At 53.5% G+C, this 17,988-nt stretch overlaps 1 protein-coding gene across 3 annotated transcripts in view; it reads left to right on the top strand.

Annotated features, from left to right (window-relative positions):
- The window catches only part of ENG (endoglin), a 31,530-nt gene extending 13,761 nt beyond the window's left edge, over nucleotides 1-17,769 (top strand). Inside the window, exons 3-15 of one of the 3 annotated variants that reach the window (XM_065928391.1) lie at nucleotides 5,140-5,280; nucleotides 8,447-8,609; nucleotides 9,530-9,692; nucleotides 9,985-10,114; nucleotides 10,566-10,740; nucleotides 10,980-11,122; nucleotides 12,940-13,077; nucleotides 13,304-13,342; nucleotides 13,948-14,064; nucleotides 14,396-14,647; nucleotides 15,689-15,761; nucleotides 16,764-16,865; nucleotides 16,992-17,769. In XM_065928391.1, the coding sequence (XP_065784463.1) occupies nucleotides 5,140-5,280; nucleotides 8,447-8,609; nucleotides 9,530-9,692; nucleotides 9,985-10,114; nucleotides 10,566-10,740; nucleotides 10,980-11,122; nucleotides 12,940-13,077; nucleotides 13,304-13,342; nucleotides 13,948-14,064; nucleotides 14,396-14,647; nucleotides 15,689-15,761; nucleotides 16,764-16,865; nucleotides 16,992-17,116 (1,761 nt within the window). In that variant the 3' untranslated portion in view covers nucleotides 17,117-17,769. Of the gene's footprint in view, nucleotides 1-5,139; nucleotides 5,281-8,446; nucleotides 8,610-9,529; nucleotides 9,693-9,984; nucleotides 10,115-10,565; nucleotides 10,741-10,979; nucleotides 11,123-12,939; nucleotides 13,078-13,303; nucleotides 13,343-13,947; nucleotides 14,065-14,395; nucleotides 14,648-15,688; nucleotides 15,762-16,763; nucleotides 16,892-16,991 lie in introns of those variants that run through there. The other 2 variants (XM_065928392.1, XM_065928393.1) reach the window with 2 other exon arrangements.
- The last annotated feature ends 219 nt before the right edge of the window (nucleotides 17,770-17,988 follow it).

Consider the following 17,988-nt stretch of genomic DNA (forward strand, 5'->3'; position numbering starts at 1 on the left):
GCAGATGGATGGATGGATGGATGGGTAGATGGGTGGATGGATGGGTGGGTGGGTGGAGGGGTGGATGGGTGGATGGATGGTTGGATGGGCAGATGGATGGATGGATGAGTGGGTGGGTGGATGGATGGGCAGATGGATGGATGGATGGGTAGATGGATGGATGGATGGGTGGGTGGGTAGATGGGTGGATGTATGGATGGATGGGTGAATGGGTGGATGGCTGGATGGCTGGATGGATGGTTGGATGGGCAGATGGATGGATGGGTGGGTGCATGGATGGGTGGATGGATGATGGGTGGATGGTTGGATGGATGGGTGGGTGGGTGGGTGGATGGATGGGTGGATGGATGGGTGGGTGGATGGGTGGATGGATGGGTGGATGGGTGGGTGGGTAGATGGGTGGATGGATGGGTGGATGGGTGGATGGGTGGATGGATGGATGGGTGGATGGGTGGATGGGTGGATGGGTGGATGGGTGAATGGGTGGATGGGTGGATGGATGGATGATTGGATTGGTGGATGGTTGGTGGATGGTTGGATTGCTGGGTCAATATTGGAAGAAAGGGGAAATGTAACTGTGTATAAACATTTGCTGATTGGCCATCTCCATGAGGTTAGCAGTGTTACTGGTTGTTTGGGGGTGTTAAGTCTTGTTCTCTGCCAAGCTCCTGGAGGACAGAGTTGTGCCATCTTCCCTGTCTCCCATTAAAAGCATAGCAGCCCTGGGTTGGGCCCAGTGCTATTCTCCCAGACAGACAAAGAAAGTGGGGAAGTAAAGATGACATGGGCTGATCAGGAACCCTCAGCTGGAGAGAGTGGCGCGCCTCTCCAGGGGGTTCTGGAAGCCCACTCTGTAGTTACCTGGCTGGAGACCGACTCCCACATGGCAAACAGTGGGAGCCCCAAGGAGGCAGACGGACTCAAAGAGCCATATAGTACTTAGCCTACACAGAAGGGGGGACTGAGGCCCAGAGAGGGGCTGTTGCAGGGAGGCCTGACTGGTCCCAATTCCAGCTAACAGCTGCCCAGCCCTCATGCCCACCTCCTCAGCCCCTAAATTATGGCCCTCCTCTGGACGAGCGAGCAGGGAGGGAATGGGAGGTCGAGAAAGCCAATCTACTGCCATGTGTTTGGCTGGACATTGGACCACCCACTTTGCAGGCAGAATCTCACTGAATCCTCACAAATCTATGAAGTAGGTATATCATTCAGTCCATTTTCCAGATCAGGAAGCTAAGGCCCAGAGACAGGAAGTAACTGCCCAGGGTCACAGGCTAATGACTGAGCCCAGGTTTGACTTCAGGTCCGTCTGGCTTTGATGCCCTTCGCTTGCTACCCTGCCTGTAAGTCTGACTTCACTGGGGTGAGCAAAGGGACGGCTGGCTCCAATCTGGCCGGCTCCAGTCTGGCCCTAGGAGGGTGGGGGCTGCAGGCAGGCCCGAGGCTCCACTCCTAAAAGAATTGCTGGAAGCGACTTTCTATAAGTGGCTACTAGCGCTCAGGGCCTCCCCTCTGAAATCCCCGTTCCCGCCACTGACTGCTGGGCCGACAATGGCAACTGTGGGCCAGAGGCACAAAAATAGAAACGTGGTCTCCCGCCCACTGGCTCAGGGAAGGGGCCGGGCAGGCCCCGGCTAGCCCAGGTTGCAGAGCTGGGGGCGAGGGTGTGACTGGCCTGCCCACCTCGGCTGGGCTTCCAGAATTCCCAGGATGCCATGGGAAAGACTGGGAGCTTGGGATGGGGTGCAAGGCAGACCCCTTTCTTTACCTTTGGGCTCGGGGCTGGGAGGAAAGAGGGAAGTCTGCGTGTGAGTGACTCTGTTGATGAGTCAGGGCCACGGGGTGGAAGTATTTGCTATGGAAACCCTGGCTGGGTTTTTCTGGTAACCAGCTGGCCTTTGAGCTCACACCGGGAGCTCCAAGACCCCGGGAAGCCCAGCTCTCCAGCCTCCCTGAGTTTTGACAGGGCTTACTTGCTGCATGGCCCTGGCCCCTGCCTGCCTCTCTTTGGGCCTCAGCCCATGCCCCTCCTCCCTCTCCACCCCTAACTCTACAGGGAGGGACTTGTGACAAGAGAGTGGAGGGATCGGTTTGTGAACCCTGGGAGCAGAGCTGAGAGTCATGACAGATGTCACAAAGTTCCAGTCTCCTAACCCGTCACCCTCAGCATGACCCGACGCTGACCTCTACTTCTCTTCTTTAACTTCCTTTATCCAGAGCCTCACTTGGTTTCGGTTTCCACTCTGTCCTATCCCTGTATTGCAGACGGGGAAACTGAGGAACAAACAGGGACAGTTACCGTGGGGTGGCAGCAGGCATGGGTGGTCACAGGGCTCTTTCCTGCCACCTCGAGGGCTGTGCTCTCGGCCTGTGGGCGTCCACCAAAAGGCAGAGGAGGGATTATTCTCCCTGTCTGCAGCAGCGTGGCCCCTCCTAGCCATAGGACCCATCTATTCGCCATGTATGGGCCGTGAGGGTCACTCCTCTGGGGGAGGACAGACAGATGGGGCTGGACAGTGATGAACTGTGGGGCAGTCTGGGGAGAGGCAGGGTTGAGAGGGAGGACGCGGTCCAGGCGAGCTGCCCAGGGGTCCAGGCACCCACTCTGGCACCACGCTGACGGGTACTGGGCGTCTGACTTCACCACTCACTTTGGCAGGGGCCCTCCCTGTGCCCGACCGCTACGTCTGTGAAATGGGAGAATACCTGACCCTGCTTCGATGAGACCACGTGCCATACACACAGGGCTGGGCACTCGTTAGACTGAACCCTGTGAAAGTACTGATGTTTGATCGTCGTAGTTTAATAGCTTCAGTGTGAAAACATCTGCCCACTTAAAGTGTACGGTTGAGGGTTTTTGATCATATACACAGAGTTGTGCAATCATATTTGATGGTTCAAGCTAATAATACATAGGCAATTAGGTAATGAAGCTGGGGTGGGTCCATTCTTGAAGATTCAGACAGGGCAGCAGTGCCTAGGCCTTTCCTGACAACACCAAGGTGGGTCTCCCTTCACTTCAGTTAATTTCAAGAATTGATCACAATCCTGGAACAAAATGTCAGTTCTGACATTTGGAGTGGTATTTCCTATTTTGCCAAAATATGATAGTAAATCCAATATTTAATCCTTTAAGTGTTTAGAATGTACACTATTTTTTAAAATTGATGACACAAGATATTTCAAACCCCCAAAGTTATAAACCCATTAGAAAATAGAAATTAATAAAAAAAAGTGAACTTACACAAACATAAATTCAAGATATATCAGTCTACTATAAACTAGCATAAAAGTAATCATTCAAAAATAAGCAACCTAATAGCTCACTAAAATGAAAAAGAAGTATGAAACATTGAAAATTAAATATTATTTGTTTTTATTTTGTTTCAAAGAGCAAACTTACAAAGTGTGATCACCGTGTCATTATTAGGTAGTGGAAATATTTCTGGGCAGATTTTTCCAGCTGAAACACTCTGGCTGTCTGACATCAGTTGGGGAAATGGCCAGGAGATAATTAGAAGTTAAATCTAAAAACTTTCCACTGATGTCTTCATCTTGAAATATCCTTCTCCTTTTTGATAAGTTTGAGGAGATTTGGGTGGTGGGGGTGGGTCAGCTTTTTGTCTCTTTGGAGAGATTGCCAGCTTTTGTGAACAGCTGGAGTTTGTGTTTCAATCAAACGTTTCCATCCGTCTTTGTCCTTGTAAGTCCAAGGCAGGGCTTTTGAGGCCTGCACCTGTCTCAGTTTCAGGAGTCAGCTGTTCATCCTCCATTGGTTCAGAGTCTTCGAACACAGCGAGGCTGCTTCTTTCTTTCTTTCTGGCTGTGCTGGGTCTTCACTGCGGCGTGCAGGCTTCTTCTTGTCGCGGTGCGTGGACTTGTCTAGTTGTGGCTAGTGGGCTTAGTTGCCCCAGAGCATGTGGGGTCTCAGTTTCCCCAACAAGGGATTGAACCCATGTCCTCTGCATTGGAAGGTGGATTCTTAACCACTGGACCACCAGGGAAGGACCAAAGAAGCCTATTCTTTCAGTAGAAACTTTGCCTTGTGGATTGCTGTGTTCTTTTTCTTTCTGGGAATAAAGAGGTATAAAAACCATGATGGGGCAGGACAGTAGTCGAGAGCAGAGGCCTGCCTAGGTCTAGATCTTAGTTCTATACTTACATGCTGTGTGGTCATGGACACGTGACTTCACCTATATGTGCCCTGTTTCTTCATCTGTAAATGAAAATAACAATGGTACCTACCTCTTAGGGTTGTTGTGAGATTAAATAACTCAATGTGTAAAGCACTTAGAATAGTTCAAGCACTTAGGAAGCACTATATAAATGTTAGGTATTGGTTGTTATTGTTGTTATGAAAGCATTCTAAATACCTATACCATGATCAATTAAATTTTTTAATGTAGTCAGTACCTCTAGAGACTGAAATGATTTCAACTTCACATTTCTTATAAAATATCAAAATAATGGTATTGCCTGACAAAACATGAGTATTTAGTACTTCAAAACAGTAAGGCAAATAGCAATACTGCAATTGGGGAGCAGAGTTTGATGCCTCAACACTGCTGCATTGGGACAGAGAAAGGGCACATGGTATGCTCTAAAGTCACACAGGCTGGTTCACAGCAGGTGTTTAACGGATTAATAAACCTCAACTGACTACCGAATAAAGTTTAGGCTCACTGCATTTATTTGTTTTAAAATATTTATTTATTTGGCTGCACCAGGTCCTAGTTGTAGGACTAGGACTCATAGTTTCGGCATTTGGGATAGACTGCCCTGATGGAGTCTTAGCCACTGGACCACCAGGGAAGTCCCAGGCATTTTATTTTAAATATAGCAGTGTGTACATGTCAATTTCAAACTCCCAATCTATCCCTTCCTCTGATCATTAAAAAAAAAAGTTTCCTTGGATTTGCTGAGACTCATCTTTCATTCGTTTAGCAAATATTTTCTGGGTACCTGCCTGAGGGTCAGGCACTGTGCCGGGCTCTGGAAGACAGGAGTGGACAAGCTGGGCAGGGAGAATGAAATGGAAGCTGACAGTAAATGAGTCAACGCTGCTGACCTGGGTGGCACACACCGCCGGTGCAGCCTGACTGATCTGTATATGTGTCTCTCCCTTTGCCCCCATCCCAGGACATATCAGAACTGAAGCTGACTCTTCAGACATCCAAGCAAGGTGGCATCCGGCCCCGAGAGGTGCTGCTGATCCTCAGCGTGAACAAATCCATCTTCCTGAAATTTCAGGCACCGGGAATCCCACTCCAGCTGGCCTATGTGAGTGTGTTACCTCCAACCGCAGCCTCAGGCACGGGCTTTGGGAGGCCTCTGCTGTCCACCTCCAGAGAAGGCAACGGCAACCCACTCCAGTCCTCTTGCCTGGAAAATCCCATGGACAGAGGAGCCTGGTGGGCTGCAGTCCATGGGGTCACGAAGAGTCGGACATAACTGAGCGACTTCACTTTCACTTTTCACTTTCATGCATTGGAGAAGGAAATGGCAACCCACTCCAGTGTTCTTGCCTGGAGAATCCCAGGGACAGCGGAGCCTAGTGGGCTGCCGTCTATGGGGTCACACAGAGTCGGACACAACTGAAGTGACTTAGCAGCAGCAGCAGCAGCTGTCCACCTCTGTGGGCCAGGGTCCCTTGCTTCTCTTTTTCATTCTGACATTACTCACCAGGGCCCTTCCTGGTGAACCCCTTGGGGCCCTGCCAGAGAGAACACAAAGGACAACAGAACCTGAGGAAAAGAGCCCGAACCCGGAGGTGGGAATCAAACGCGGGAGGTGATGTGTGTGCGTGCGTACGTGCTCAGTCACTTAGTTGTGTCCAACTCTTCGCGACCGCATGAACTATAGCCAGCCAGGCTCCTTTGTCCATGGAATTTTCCAGGCAAGAATGCTATAGTGGGTTGCCATTTCCTCCTCCAGGGGACCTTCCTGACTCAGGGATCAAACCTGCGTCTCCTGCACTGGCAGGCAGATTCCTTACCACTGAGCTACCTGGGAAGCCCTCAGGTTGATGTGCAAATTGGCCAACTCCAACCCTTTCTCATAGCCTCAGTTTTCCTGTCTGTCCAGTGGGAGAACTGGACTCACTGATACTCCTCCATAAAATAACCTTGTCACTGTCTTTAAAAAAGTTTACAAGATGTAAATGTGAAAATAGTCAAGTACAGACCAAAAAAAGGCCAGAAAGAAACCTAACAATGTGTTAACAGTAGTTCTGGCTGGGGAGAGGGATGAGGAGCATAGATCTGCTTTGTTCTTTTCACTGTATTGAATTTGCAAGATTTGCTATAATTTACATGGCCTAAATTGGAGAAAAATTATTAAAAAAAAAAACTTCAAATTTTAAATGTCAGACACATCCACCAGAGAGAGAGAGGGTCCACTGGCTGGGACCACAGCCAGGGGTCTCAGGGCTGGAGGAGGTAGGGTGGGCCGGGTGCACTGCCTCCTCCACGTTTAAGGCCCTGGGAGGTGGCCCCCCACCAGATGTAAGCAGCTGTTGTTTACAGCCAGAAAAAGCAGAGGGGAGAGAGCCGGAGCTCGGGGGAGAGCAAAGAAAACAAGTGGGAGCAAGACACAGAAAAAAATTGGAAACGGAAAGAGGGCCGGCCTGTTGTGGGAGGCACAGACGGACTCTGAAAAGACTTAAGAGTTCGCGGAGCGGGAGAGGAGGAAGGGACCTGAAGACAGGCCCCCCGTCCCGGGCTGCCTGGGACGCGGGCCTAGACAGCGAGAGAAGCTGAGGGGGTGCGCGACTGGCGGCAGGAAGCGCAGAGTCAGGCGGAGCGGGCCGGCTGGAAGCCCCCCAGCCCCACGGGAGGGACGGGGCAGGCCGAAGGCAGCCAACCGGGAGGACGCAGCGGGACCCACCCCGCGGCTCCCAGTGCGGGCAAGCCAGGCCCGGCCACGGCCCCTCTCCCCCACCTCCCGTTTTCCCCCCTTCCCATTCCCCGACCCTCTGGCGGCCCAGCCCCGGGCTCTAGGCCCGGCGGGGCTCTGGCTGACGCAGGGCACATGAAAAGCGCACGCCCGCCCGCCGGGCCGGAAGGTCGCAGCGGCCGCCGGCTCCGGCCTCGGCCACGCCTTCCTCCCCGGGGCTAAGAATACACGGGCCCGGGAGAGGGGGCGGATGGACCGCCGGAGCCTCGCGCGACCTCGGCCCGCAGCTTCCGGAGCTGGCCCCAAGTAGCCGGAGCCTGGACGCCTCTGGAGAGACCAAGAGTCTCACCGGGGGAGGGCGCAGGACTCTGTACCTGACACAGCGCCAAGAGCTTGACAAATGCCCTTTAATCCCTATTACATTCCCATTTTACAGAGCTGACCCTGAAGGTCAGATGGTAAAAGTCCCCCCCCTCCCCACCCAACCCAACTCTCCAGCTCTAGACGGCTGTCCCAGCCCTTCCATGGGGTGCGGGTGGGCACCGGATTCCTCACCCAGGGCCTCATTACTTTGCCCCCTTGTTAAAGTCCTGCTCCATTCCAAGTGGACCATTCTCTGATGTCTTGCCTGTCAGGCAGTCCCCCTTAGTATCTAGCCTGAAGCTCACATGCTGCTGCTGCTTCAGCATAATGCCTCTGGCTTTGGAGCTGGACGGAAGAGGAACTCTGAGTCCATGGCCCCAGCAGCTTCCTATGAATCCTTCGACTTCTACCCCAGGAAGTCTTTCCTATTTCCTTCTTTAGCCCACCAGAGCCTCTGCTGAGGCATGGGCAGTGGAGGCAATGGGGTGCTGGAGCCACCCAGATTCTCATCTCTGTTCATTCAAGGGACCTGTCTTGCTCCTTTTGTTTCTTATAGAATAATATCCTCTGTCTTCTGTTGTTTCAAATGACTTGAGGCATGACTGGTTTCTGGATGGTTAGATCTCCCAGAGCAGGGACCAATCGTTTGTCTTTCATTCACTCATTTATTCATCTGTCCTCTATCTTCCCTTCTCCATTTCCATGTGCGGGGAGCACCTGCCGTGTGCCATGTCAGGATCTTTATTGCTGGTCTCAAGACCCAGCACACAGTCAGACAAATATTTCTTAGTGCCTACTGTGTGTCAAGCCCCATGCAGGGGTGGCCAAGCCAGCCACTGTCCCTCACAAGAGTGTCGGGGAAACCAACATGAGCCTCATGATAAGTGGGGACTGAATGAGGATGCTTATGGAGGAGTGGGAGGGTGACGTTTGAACAGGTGGATGAACATGGATGTGTGTCCACCCAGCCCCCCAGGTGTGGAAAGGAGATGGGGCAGATCTGGCTCTGAGGGGCCCTAGTTAGGGGCCTGTGGGCTGACTTCGGCTCCACCAATCTCAGCCTCCTCAGCCCTGGCCTTCTCTGCTCAGCCAACTAGCTGCCTCCCCCAGTTATCTCCTGACCTCTGGCATGGGACAGAAGGCATTCAGGCTCAGGGAAAGCGTCCTGAGCTGCCACGTGTCTCCCCAGGACCCCAAACTGGTCATTCCCGAGGCCCTAGATGCCAACACCACACAGCTGCCATCCTTCACCACCAAGGACCAGCTCCTCAACTGGGCGACTACAAAGGGTCCCATCGCCTCTGCTGCTGAGCTGAACGACCCAGAAACCATCCTCCTTCGTCTGGACCAAGGTCTGCCTCCCCAACAGCCTCTCTGGGTTCAGGACTCCACTCTGGAGGAATCTGAATTCCTCTGTCTCATTACTCAGATGTGGACACAAAGGCACCAATATGGGATGTGATCTGCCCAGGGTCACTTAGGACAGTGGTTACCCTGTCATCAAATGTTAGATTGAACCCTGTGAAACTGCTGCCATTTGTCAGTCTCTTGACCTACAAAAATAGCACTTTCATATTATTTATTGTGCCCCTAGTATGTGCCAAGCCCTATGCCAGGCATCTGGGGACCCTGTGGGGACAAACCCAGATCCTACCCTCCTGGAGCTGGCACTTTGGTAGGAAGATGATAATAGACAGGTATACAAATTCTATAATTTCAGGTCATGGTAAATACTGTAAGAAAGATAAAAGGGGGAAGATGTACAGGCAGTTGCTGGGTTGCATCTCTAACATACACCATGGTTTTATACCTTAAATAAAATGTGTGTTGACAGATGAGGAAACAGAGGCCAGGGACAGAGGCCCTCTGTCACAGAGGGTCACTCTGCTGTAAGAGGATTTGAACCCGGGTCCTCCCAAGCCCCCACTCTTTGCTGCTCCATCCTGCCTGTGTGTGTGTTAAGTCGCTTCTGTTGTTTCTGACTCATTGTGACCCCATGGAGTGTACCCCCACCAAGCTGCTCTGTCCATGGGATTCTCCAGGCAAGAATACTGGAGTGGATTGCCATTTCCTTCTCCGAGGATCTTCCAGACCCAGGGATTGAACCCCTGTCTCTTAGGTCTCCTGCATTGGCTGGAGAGTTCTTTTTCTTACCACCAGCGCCACCTGGAAACCATCCTGCCTGCCCCACCATTACTGTGGGAGAGGGTGGGCCTGTGTGTTAGATGCCAGGCTGCTCCAGGAGGAGACAGAGGTGCGCTTATCTCCGCAGCCTCGAGCTCACCGCTCTGCATTCTGGAACCCCAGAAGGCCATGGGCCACACGCTCGAATGGAGCCGGAAAGCCTACGCCCCGGTCCGGGGCTGCCGCTTGGAAGGTGTGGCCGGCCACAAGGAGGCGCACATCCTGAGGATCCTACCGGGCCCAGAGGCCTGGTAAGGGAGCCAACCCAGCCAGCCCCAGCCCCCTATAAAGCCCCGCTTCTGTCCCAGCCTTAGCCCCGCCCCCGGCCTGGTTAGAGAACTGTCAGCCCCGCCTATATCTGGGCCCCGCCCATTTCCACGCCGACAGACCCAGGACCAACCAGGTTAGGAGTGCAGGGGCTGCTCACCCGACCCCAGATTTTGTTCTGGCCCCGCAATTCCTGGTCAAGCTCCCCCGCCCCGCCCCACACCCCGCACTACGCCCTCGCTGATGCGGGGGCGGGGTTCGTCTCCCCCTCCCCAGGCCCCGGACAGTGACCGTGAAGTTGGAGCTGAACTGTGCTTGGAGAGAAACTGACGCCGCCGTGCTCATCCTTCAGGGTCCACCCTACGTGTCCTGGTTAATCGACGCCAATCATAACATGCAGATCTGGGTGAGTCTTGCTTTGAGACCCACACAGCCCCGTTCAGGTCTTCCCAAGGCTCCTCAAAGAAAACACCCGAACTTCCTGCACCATCACCCCAGTACTGAGCCTTTATATACGATGATCCTTCTGCTCTCTGTGCTCTACCTATTCTTCCTTCAGACCTTCACCTAGATGACACCTCATCCAGGAGGCCTTCCATGATCCCTTAGAGAGGCCCCCTAACCCCACCCACTGCATCAGGGAAGTTTCCTGGAGAGGTGAACTCCAAGCTGAGTTGAAAGACAGACAGGAACCAGTAGATGAGGGGAGGTGGTCCAGGCAGGGGAAGCAGCAGGAGCAAAAGAGCTCCTGACTGAGGCCTGGCAGACCCTGGCCAGCCTGCAGGCACATCTTGCCAGGCTGTGTGGCCCCTGACTGTGTCTGTAGCTCCTTGCTCTGCCTCTCTCCCTATCATTAGGCCACTGGTGAATACTCCTTGAAGATCTTTCCAGATAGGATCAACCCTGGTTTCCAACTCCCAAACACAACCCAAGGCCTGCTGGGGGAGGCCCGGAGGCTCAACGCCAGTGTAGTAGCATCCTTCGTGGAGCTCCCTCTGACCAGTGATGTCTCTCTGAAGACCCACAGCTGTGGTAAGCACCTGACTCCCTTTCCTTGCCCCGTCACGCCCTTCCCTGGACCTCTCCTGGGATCTGTTGCTACGCCCAGCTGCTGTGTGAACTGGGGAACTTGCAGCAGCTGGTGGGAGCCCCACGTTCCTCATGTGCATCTCAGGAATGCTGAGAGTACCTAGCTAGAGAGGTGTATAGCACCCCAGAGCACAGTGAGCTCCACAGTGACTGTCTGCGGGGGCCCCTCTGCTATCCTGCAGGCAGTGGGCTGCAGCCCTCACCCACACCGGTGGAGATCACCACTGCCAATAAGGGCTGCAACCAGGAGCTACTTCTGACCCTGATCCAGCCCAAGTGCTCCAGCGATGGCATGACTCTGGTACTCAAGAAGGATCTCATCTCGGTAAGGGAACTCCTGGCCTCCAGTCCAGCTGACACGGGTCCTTCCTTTGTCCTAATCCAGGCAGGAGGACCAATCACATTCCTCTACAAGCCTTAGTTTTTCCACCTGTAGAATGGGCTTGATAATGGTTCCTACCAGGTGGTGAGGATTACAGGAGGTCTAACGACCTCACCTGGTGTGGAGCAATGTGTTAGGTGCTCAGTCGTGTTTGAATCTTTGTGATCCCATGGACTGTAACCCGCCAGGCTCCTCTGTCCATGGAATTCTCCAGGCAAGAATTCTGGAGTGGGTAGCCATTCCCTTCTCCAGGAGATCTTCCTGACCCAGGGACTGAACCTGCATTGCAAGCAGATTCTTCACCCACTGAGCCACTAGGAAAGCCCAAGTTCATATGTACTTAATAATATCACTTTAAAAACACATTCGATCCCATCATATTGAGATGCCATAATTAACTCCTCCTCCCTCCTTAGACATTTGGGTGTTTTCAATTCTGTAATATTATAAGTATGCAGGAAGTGTCATTGTGCATGAAATTCTTCTTTAAATAGAATTGTTTTCTTAAGATAGGTTTCTACATCAGTGAGATTGCTGGGTCAAAAATGAGGGAACATTCTGGAAATTTTGATACATGTTGCCAACTCGCTTTCCAAAAGATGATTCCAATTTTCACTGCTGCTTAATGAGGACACTTTGACTCTCTCTCCAAATTATTGTTTTTTTTTGTCTAAAAAACTTTGCTGATGTGGGGGGTGGAACCTTGTCTTCCATTCTTGTTTGAGTTTCTACTTCTTTGATCATTAGTGAGTGTGGACTTGATACTGTGTAACTGATAATAATCAAAGTCTCTGTATTTTTTTGGTATTTTTAAAAAAAAACTTTTTTCAATTGGAGGATAATTGCTTTACAGCATTGTGTTGATTTCTGCCTTACAACAACATGAATCAGCCATAAGTATACATATGTTCCCTCCCTCTTGAGCCTCCCTCCTTTGATATTTTTCTTGATTATTTCTATAAGCTTTTTACATGAAGAAAGACATTTGTGGCCCTTTGTCTATCATTCTTATTGAAATAATCTCTTCTGGTTTGTTATCGTTCTTTAAATTTTCGCCAGAGTGTTTCTTAATTTTGGGGATGTTTGAAAACAGTGGGCCATCCTAGCTGGCCATCTTCTCCTTTGTGATTTTTTTCTAATCTTTCTGAGGCAGGAAATCTCTTTGCCAGAGTCTTGATGAGTCATGCATGTTCTCAGGGATTTTAGAATGACATTTCACTCTATGTCCATGTGGAAGTGTTTTGGGGTGTGTGGTATCAGGGCCAAGATGAAGTTCCATCTGTCTGCAGCCCATCTCCTGCTTCTTACCTGCCTCTACTTGGCTCAGCAGATGTCTGGGAGGTGGAGGAGGTGGTGCAGGGATCAGCAATGGCTGGCATTACTGGCATCCAGTCCCAAGGGGCCTGGATGCCATACACTGGCATCCAGTGTCATCCAGTGTCATCCTGGATGTCATCCATTGATCTTTGGAAAAAACCAAACCCACACAATTTCTCTGAATGCATTTGTCTAGAATATGCTCATGATGTCACAGATATTATTGCTAGATACAGAAGTGTGTCAAGTTCAGGAAAAGTAGTAACTCTTAAACGGTGTAGGATGATGAGACCTAACAATAATGGGGATGGGAGCAGAGGCGTGGCTGTGATTTGAGACCCCTGGGTCTCGAATCCTTGGTGCTGGGGTGTGATGGACAAGCCCTGGGGAGCCCTGTGCCTCCTGACAGTGCCTCCCCCACACCCCCCACAACCCTGGCCCAGACTCTGCTATGTACCATCACAAGCCTGACCTTCTGGGACTCCAGCTGCCAAGCCGAGGAAACAGAAGATGAGTTTGTCTTGAGCAGTGGCTACTCCAGCTGTGGCATGGAAGTGATGGAAAATGTGGTCAGTAACGAGGTAAGACCTGAGGTGGGAAAAAGGGATGGTGCCCCTTCCAGGCACCTCCTGGATCTTCCAGGCAGAGAGGCTTTGGGGAGAGTGGGTGTGGTGCTCAGTAGGAAGATAAGACAAGCTTCGCCATTGGTTGACTCAGTTTCCCCATCCAAAAAAATGGGCGGATTGGGTGGGATACCCTCTGGGCTCCTCTCGGGCTCTGACCAGCTCTTTGGCTCTCTTCCTGCAGGTGGTCATCAGACTCCTGTCAAGCTCATCACCGCAACGGGTGAGATGGACGGTCAACGTGCTAACCCATGTGGTCCAGGGGGGAGCAGGCCTCAGGAGACTCAAACCCTGATCCTGGGAAGCCAATGTGTCTCCAGTGTGCCCTAGTCTCCCCTTCTGTGCAATGGGGGCAGTACTGTTCAGGGTCATGTTCTCAGTCTCTCAGGTCAGAGGGTTCAAGCACGAATTGGCTGTGTGGCCTTGGGCAAATCACAGAAGCTCTCTGGGCCCAAAGGTCCTGTTAATAGGAGTTAGGAGTTATAAGAAAGGAACCTGCTATGGGATGACCCATCACCAAGAGGAGACATGGAAAGCACACGGGTCAGTTTTGTGCGGAGCAAGTTCTTTTTCTGGCTCTGTGACTTGTGGGATCTTAGTTCCCCGACTGAGATCAGACAACAGGTCTTCAGCAGTGAAAGCACAGAATCCTAACCATTGGATCACCAGGGAATTCCTGAGAGCAAGTTCTTGATAAATATCAATTGTGGTGGGGAAGGTGAGGAGGAGGGTCAGGCAACAACTCTGGACCACGACTCCTGCTCCCACCCCTTAGCTTTCTCACTGGGTGCCTCCCAGACCCACCAAACCTCCCTCCCATCCCCACAGAGAAAGGTGCAGTGCATCAACATGGACAACCTCTCCCTCCAGCTGGGCCTCTACCTCAGCCCGCACTTCCTCCAAGCCTCCAACACCATCGAGCTGGGCCAGCAGGGCTTTGTGCAGGTACTGGACTTAACTGCTCAGGCCTGCTGCCCCTTGGGATTTTTCAGAGCTTTTCTTTCTTCCCAGTGGAACTTGACATCCCAGGGGGAGGAGGGGGCCACCCTGGTGCAGGGTTGTGGGATGGGGGTAGTGGGCGAGGAGGCAGAGCTCAAACAGTGGTTGGAATGTCACCTCCTCCTCCTTTGCTCCAGGCAGGCCAGTAACTGTCCTTCCACCATCAAAGTTCCCAAGCAGGAATTCTAGAATGAATCTAGCTTATTTCGGGAGAACAGGTAAGGTGGAGAGTTACGAGTAACTGACTGGGCCTCGGCCCCCTTACCTACTCGTGCAGGTGAGCGTGTCCCCATCCATCCCTGAGCTCAGGATCCAGCTGGAGAGCTGCCAACTGAACCTGGGGCCCGACATGGAAATCGTGGAACTCATTCAGGGCCAGGAAGCCAAGAGCAGCTGCGTGAGCCTGCTGTCCCCGAGCCCTAGTGGTGACATACGCTTCAGCTTCCTCCTCCGCGGCTACATGTTGCCCATGCCCACGACTGGCATCCTCAGCTGCTCTGTGACCATGCATCCCAGGATTCGGTCCCTGGTGAGTGGGAGCCGGGCCCAGCCCAGCTTCAAGGGTGGCTTCTGGGTTTGGAGTTTCCTTGAAGGGATGTGATAGACCAGGAGGATATGGGACCAGTGGGCAAAAGACAGCCACAGGTAGACACGTGGCCTCTGGGTACCAAGGGCACTCTTTCTGCCACCCGACAACCTTTGGATGGCTGTGGTATGTTTTGGGACATTGGTCGGATATGCAGCTGCAACCACTATCCATCTGTCCATCCATCTATCCATCCATTATTTCACCCATCTATCTGTCTTCCCACCATCCCATTCAGTCATCATTTATCAGTTGATGCTTCTCACCATCCCACCCAGTCATTCATCCAGAGTCCTTCCACCAGCCCAGTCATCCATCCAACCTTCTACAGTTGCACCCAGCCATCATCCATCAATCCATCCACCCAGGAATCCATCCACCCACCCATCTTATCCATATAGTATGATCACCATGGTAATCTCAACTAACAGTAGGCCTCAGGGAAGAGGGTTAGTACAAAGGACACAAAATTCTGATTTTCTGCACTTACTGGTCACAACACTTCACCATCCAGTGTATACCAGTTCTTAAACACTGGGCCCTGGACACACACACACACACACACACACACACAGTCATCCCCAAGCCCTGGCACACAAAAGGGTCTGCAGGATGAGAAGCTTCTCTAGTTGTATGATGCTGGAGAAGCCTCTGGGACCACTCCTGAGTGGGCTCTCCCTGGGCCACGGTGAGCCCAGGCTTCTGGGCATTCACAAGGATAATGGATGCGGTGCTCCCATAATCCTCACAGGAGTTGGGAACCTTTCAGGAATTCACAGGAAACACACCAGGAGCAGCCAAGAATTGTCTGGCTGCCACCCTTCCACAGTACAGATCTGCCAGTATTTGCCCAGAGGCCCCCAGCCAGAAGGTGGTGCAGATGGGGCTCAGAGTCAAGGTCCCAGGGTGGGCTGTGGCAGGCCAGGGTCACAGAGACAGGGAGGAAGCCTAGAGCTGCCTCTCAAAGGCTGTGCCACACCCCAGGCTCTCTTCCTCCTCCAGGAAGTCCACAAGACTGTCTCTATGCGCCTGAACATCGTCAGTGCCGGCCTGCCTGGTGAGTTCTAAGTCTCCCCTGGGTTCCAGGGACTGAAGTCAGAGTGGGGCACAATGGGTGCTCAGAGGACCCCAGAGAGCAGGGGCCACAGCTAGAGTCTTCCACATGGAGAGCGTTTGCTTGTGACCACCCCATGGGACCGCATCCCAGGCCTTCGGCTCTTCTTGATCCCCAGGGTGGCTGGCTGACCTTGCTGGGGGATGGAGCCTCCTGGAATCGGGACTAGACAGGACTTGGAGGCAGCGCTGGCCTCTCCTTCCATAAGACCCCTAGTGTGGAGGATGCCCCTCAGCCCAGCTCCCCCCGGCCTGTCTTAGTTCCCCCCTGGGCCCAGGTCCCCCCTGGGCAGATGAGTCCCTGACACTGAATGCAGGTGGGAGAAGCATCAGCCCCTTGGCCATCCCACCTGGGCCTGGATGGAGGCCCTACGCCCAGCCTACAATCAAGAGGGCAGGTTAATGACCCCACTGCGGGGATGGAAATTCAGAGGGCTACGGGCAGGGTGCCCATAGTCAGACAAGCATCAGGAGTGCAGAAAGAGTGAAGCTTGGGAAAACCCAAGAAGAGAGCTAAAGGGCCCTCAGGGGTGCTCTGGCTTCTACTTTGGTAGTGGGCTCAGAGAGGGGTAGGGACTGACCTAAGGTCACACAGCGGGACTCTGGACTCTCAGGCCCCACTCATACTTTGCTCAGATTATACCATCCAGCCTCCCTAAAAATATATCTCTATCAGCCTCGGGAGGCAGAGGCATGGCCCCAAAGGCTTGACTGGGCCCTTTTGGGGGGATGCTCTTAGCAACACAGCTTCATGCCACGTGTGGGTGTGATGAGCCCATTGGCTAGATGAGGAAATGGGTTCAGAGAAGTCAGGGTCAGTGGCTGAGCTGAGACTGGCACCAAAACTTGCGCTCCTGGCCGGCACAACAGGGCGGGGAGTGGGGATGGGAGGTGCAGGGAGAAGATGGCAGTGCTGATCGCAGCCATTCTGTCCTTGGTGGTGCAGACAAAGGCCTCGTCCTGCCTGCCGTGCTGGGCATCACCTTTGGCGCCTTCCTCATCGGGGCCCTGCTCACCGCCGCGCTCTGGTACATCTACTCGCACACGCGTGAGTATCCCAGGCCCTCACAGTGAGTGCTCAGGTCCCCTCCATCACCACCTGGGGGAGCCCCGCACAGTCTCTGGGGCAGTGGGAAGTCCTGGCCGGGGCCCTGACCTCCACCCCTGCCCCCAGGTCACCCCGGCAAGCGGGAGCCCGTGGTGGCGGTGGCTGCCCCGGCCTCCTCGGAGAGCAGTAGCACCAACCACAGCATCGGGAGCACCCAGAGCACCCCCTGCTCCACCAGCAGCATGGCGTAGTGCCCAGCCAGCCCCCGCCCAGCAGGAGAGACTGAGCAGCCAGCAGCTGGGAACCACTGGCCGTGGACTTACCCCGGGACCCCAGCCCCTCCACTTGACCAAGGATGAACCCTGCCCTCTGCACCCGCCCCTGCTGCCTCCCTCCCAGAGGCCTGCCACCAGTGGGAGCACCAGCTCGGAACGCCTTGGGGTCCCCCCACCCCATCCCAACGAACCTTCAAACCCAGAGGGCCTGGGGTGCGGCTGCCCAGGACCGCAGAGTGAGAGTCCACTGCCCTGTATGTCCACGTTGCTGTAAACACCCAAGAAAGTCCCTGTCATTTTAACCTGGATCCAGCACTCGGTGACCTGGGCTGGGCAGGAGGTGAGAACTCCGGACTCAGTCCAGCCCACCCAGGCTGATGGCACCTCCTCTGTGGAAACCAAGCCAGCACAGAGCCACCTGCACCTGCTGCCAGCGGCCTCCACGTCGGAACCGGCGTGACTCTGGCGGGGAGACAGAAGCCGAGGGGCGCCCAGCCTGGGAGTGGCGTGGGGGGGCCTCGCTCCTCCCTGCAGCTGTCACACAGAGACACCGCCCCACGCCCACCCCCCAGGCAGTCTGTCCTGGGTCCTCCCCTGTATACTTATCACCAATAAATCAGACCATGAAACCAGAGCTGGGCTGGGCTGGAAGGGGAGGGGCACCTACACCAGGGAGAGGGCTGACTGTTCTGGGTTCAAATCCCACTTCTGGGCTGTGTGACTGTGGCCAGGTCCTGCGGCTTCTTTAAGCCAGCCACCGTTCTCTTATCTGTGAAATGGGTGTCAGAATTTGTGATCACAAGGTCCCTGTGCTCACCGTGTGGTCAAGGGACATCAATTCATCCTTT

Source organism: Muntiacus reevesi, chromosome 3, assembly GCF_963930625.1.
Source record: "Muntiacus reevesi chromosome 3, mMunRee1.1, whole genome shotgun sequence".
Lineage (NCBI taxonomy): Eukaryota > Metazoa > Chordata > Mammalia > Artiodactyla > Cervidae > Muntiacus > Muntiacus reevesi.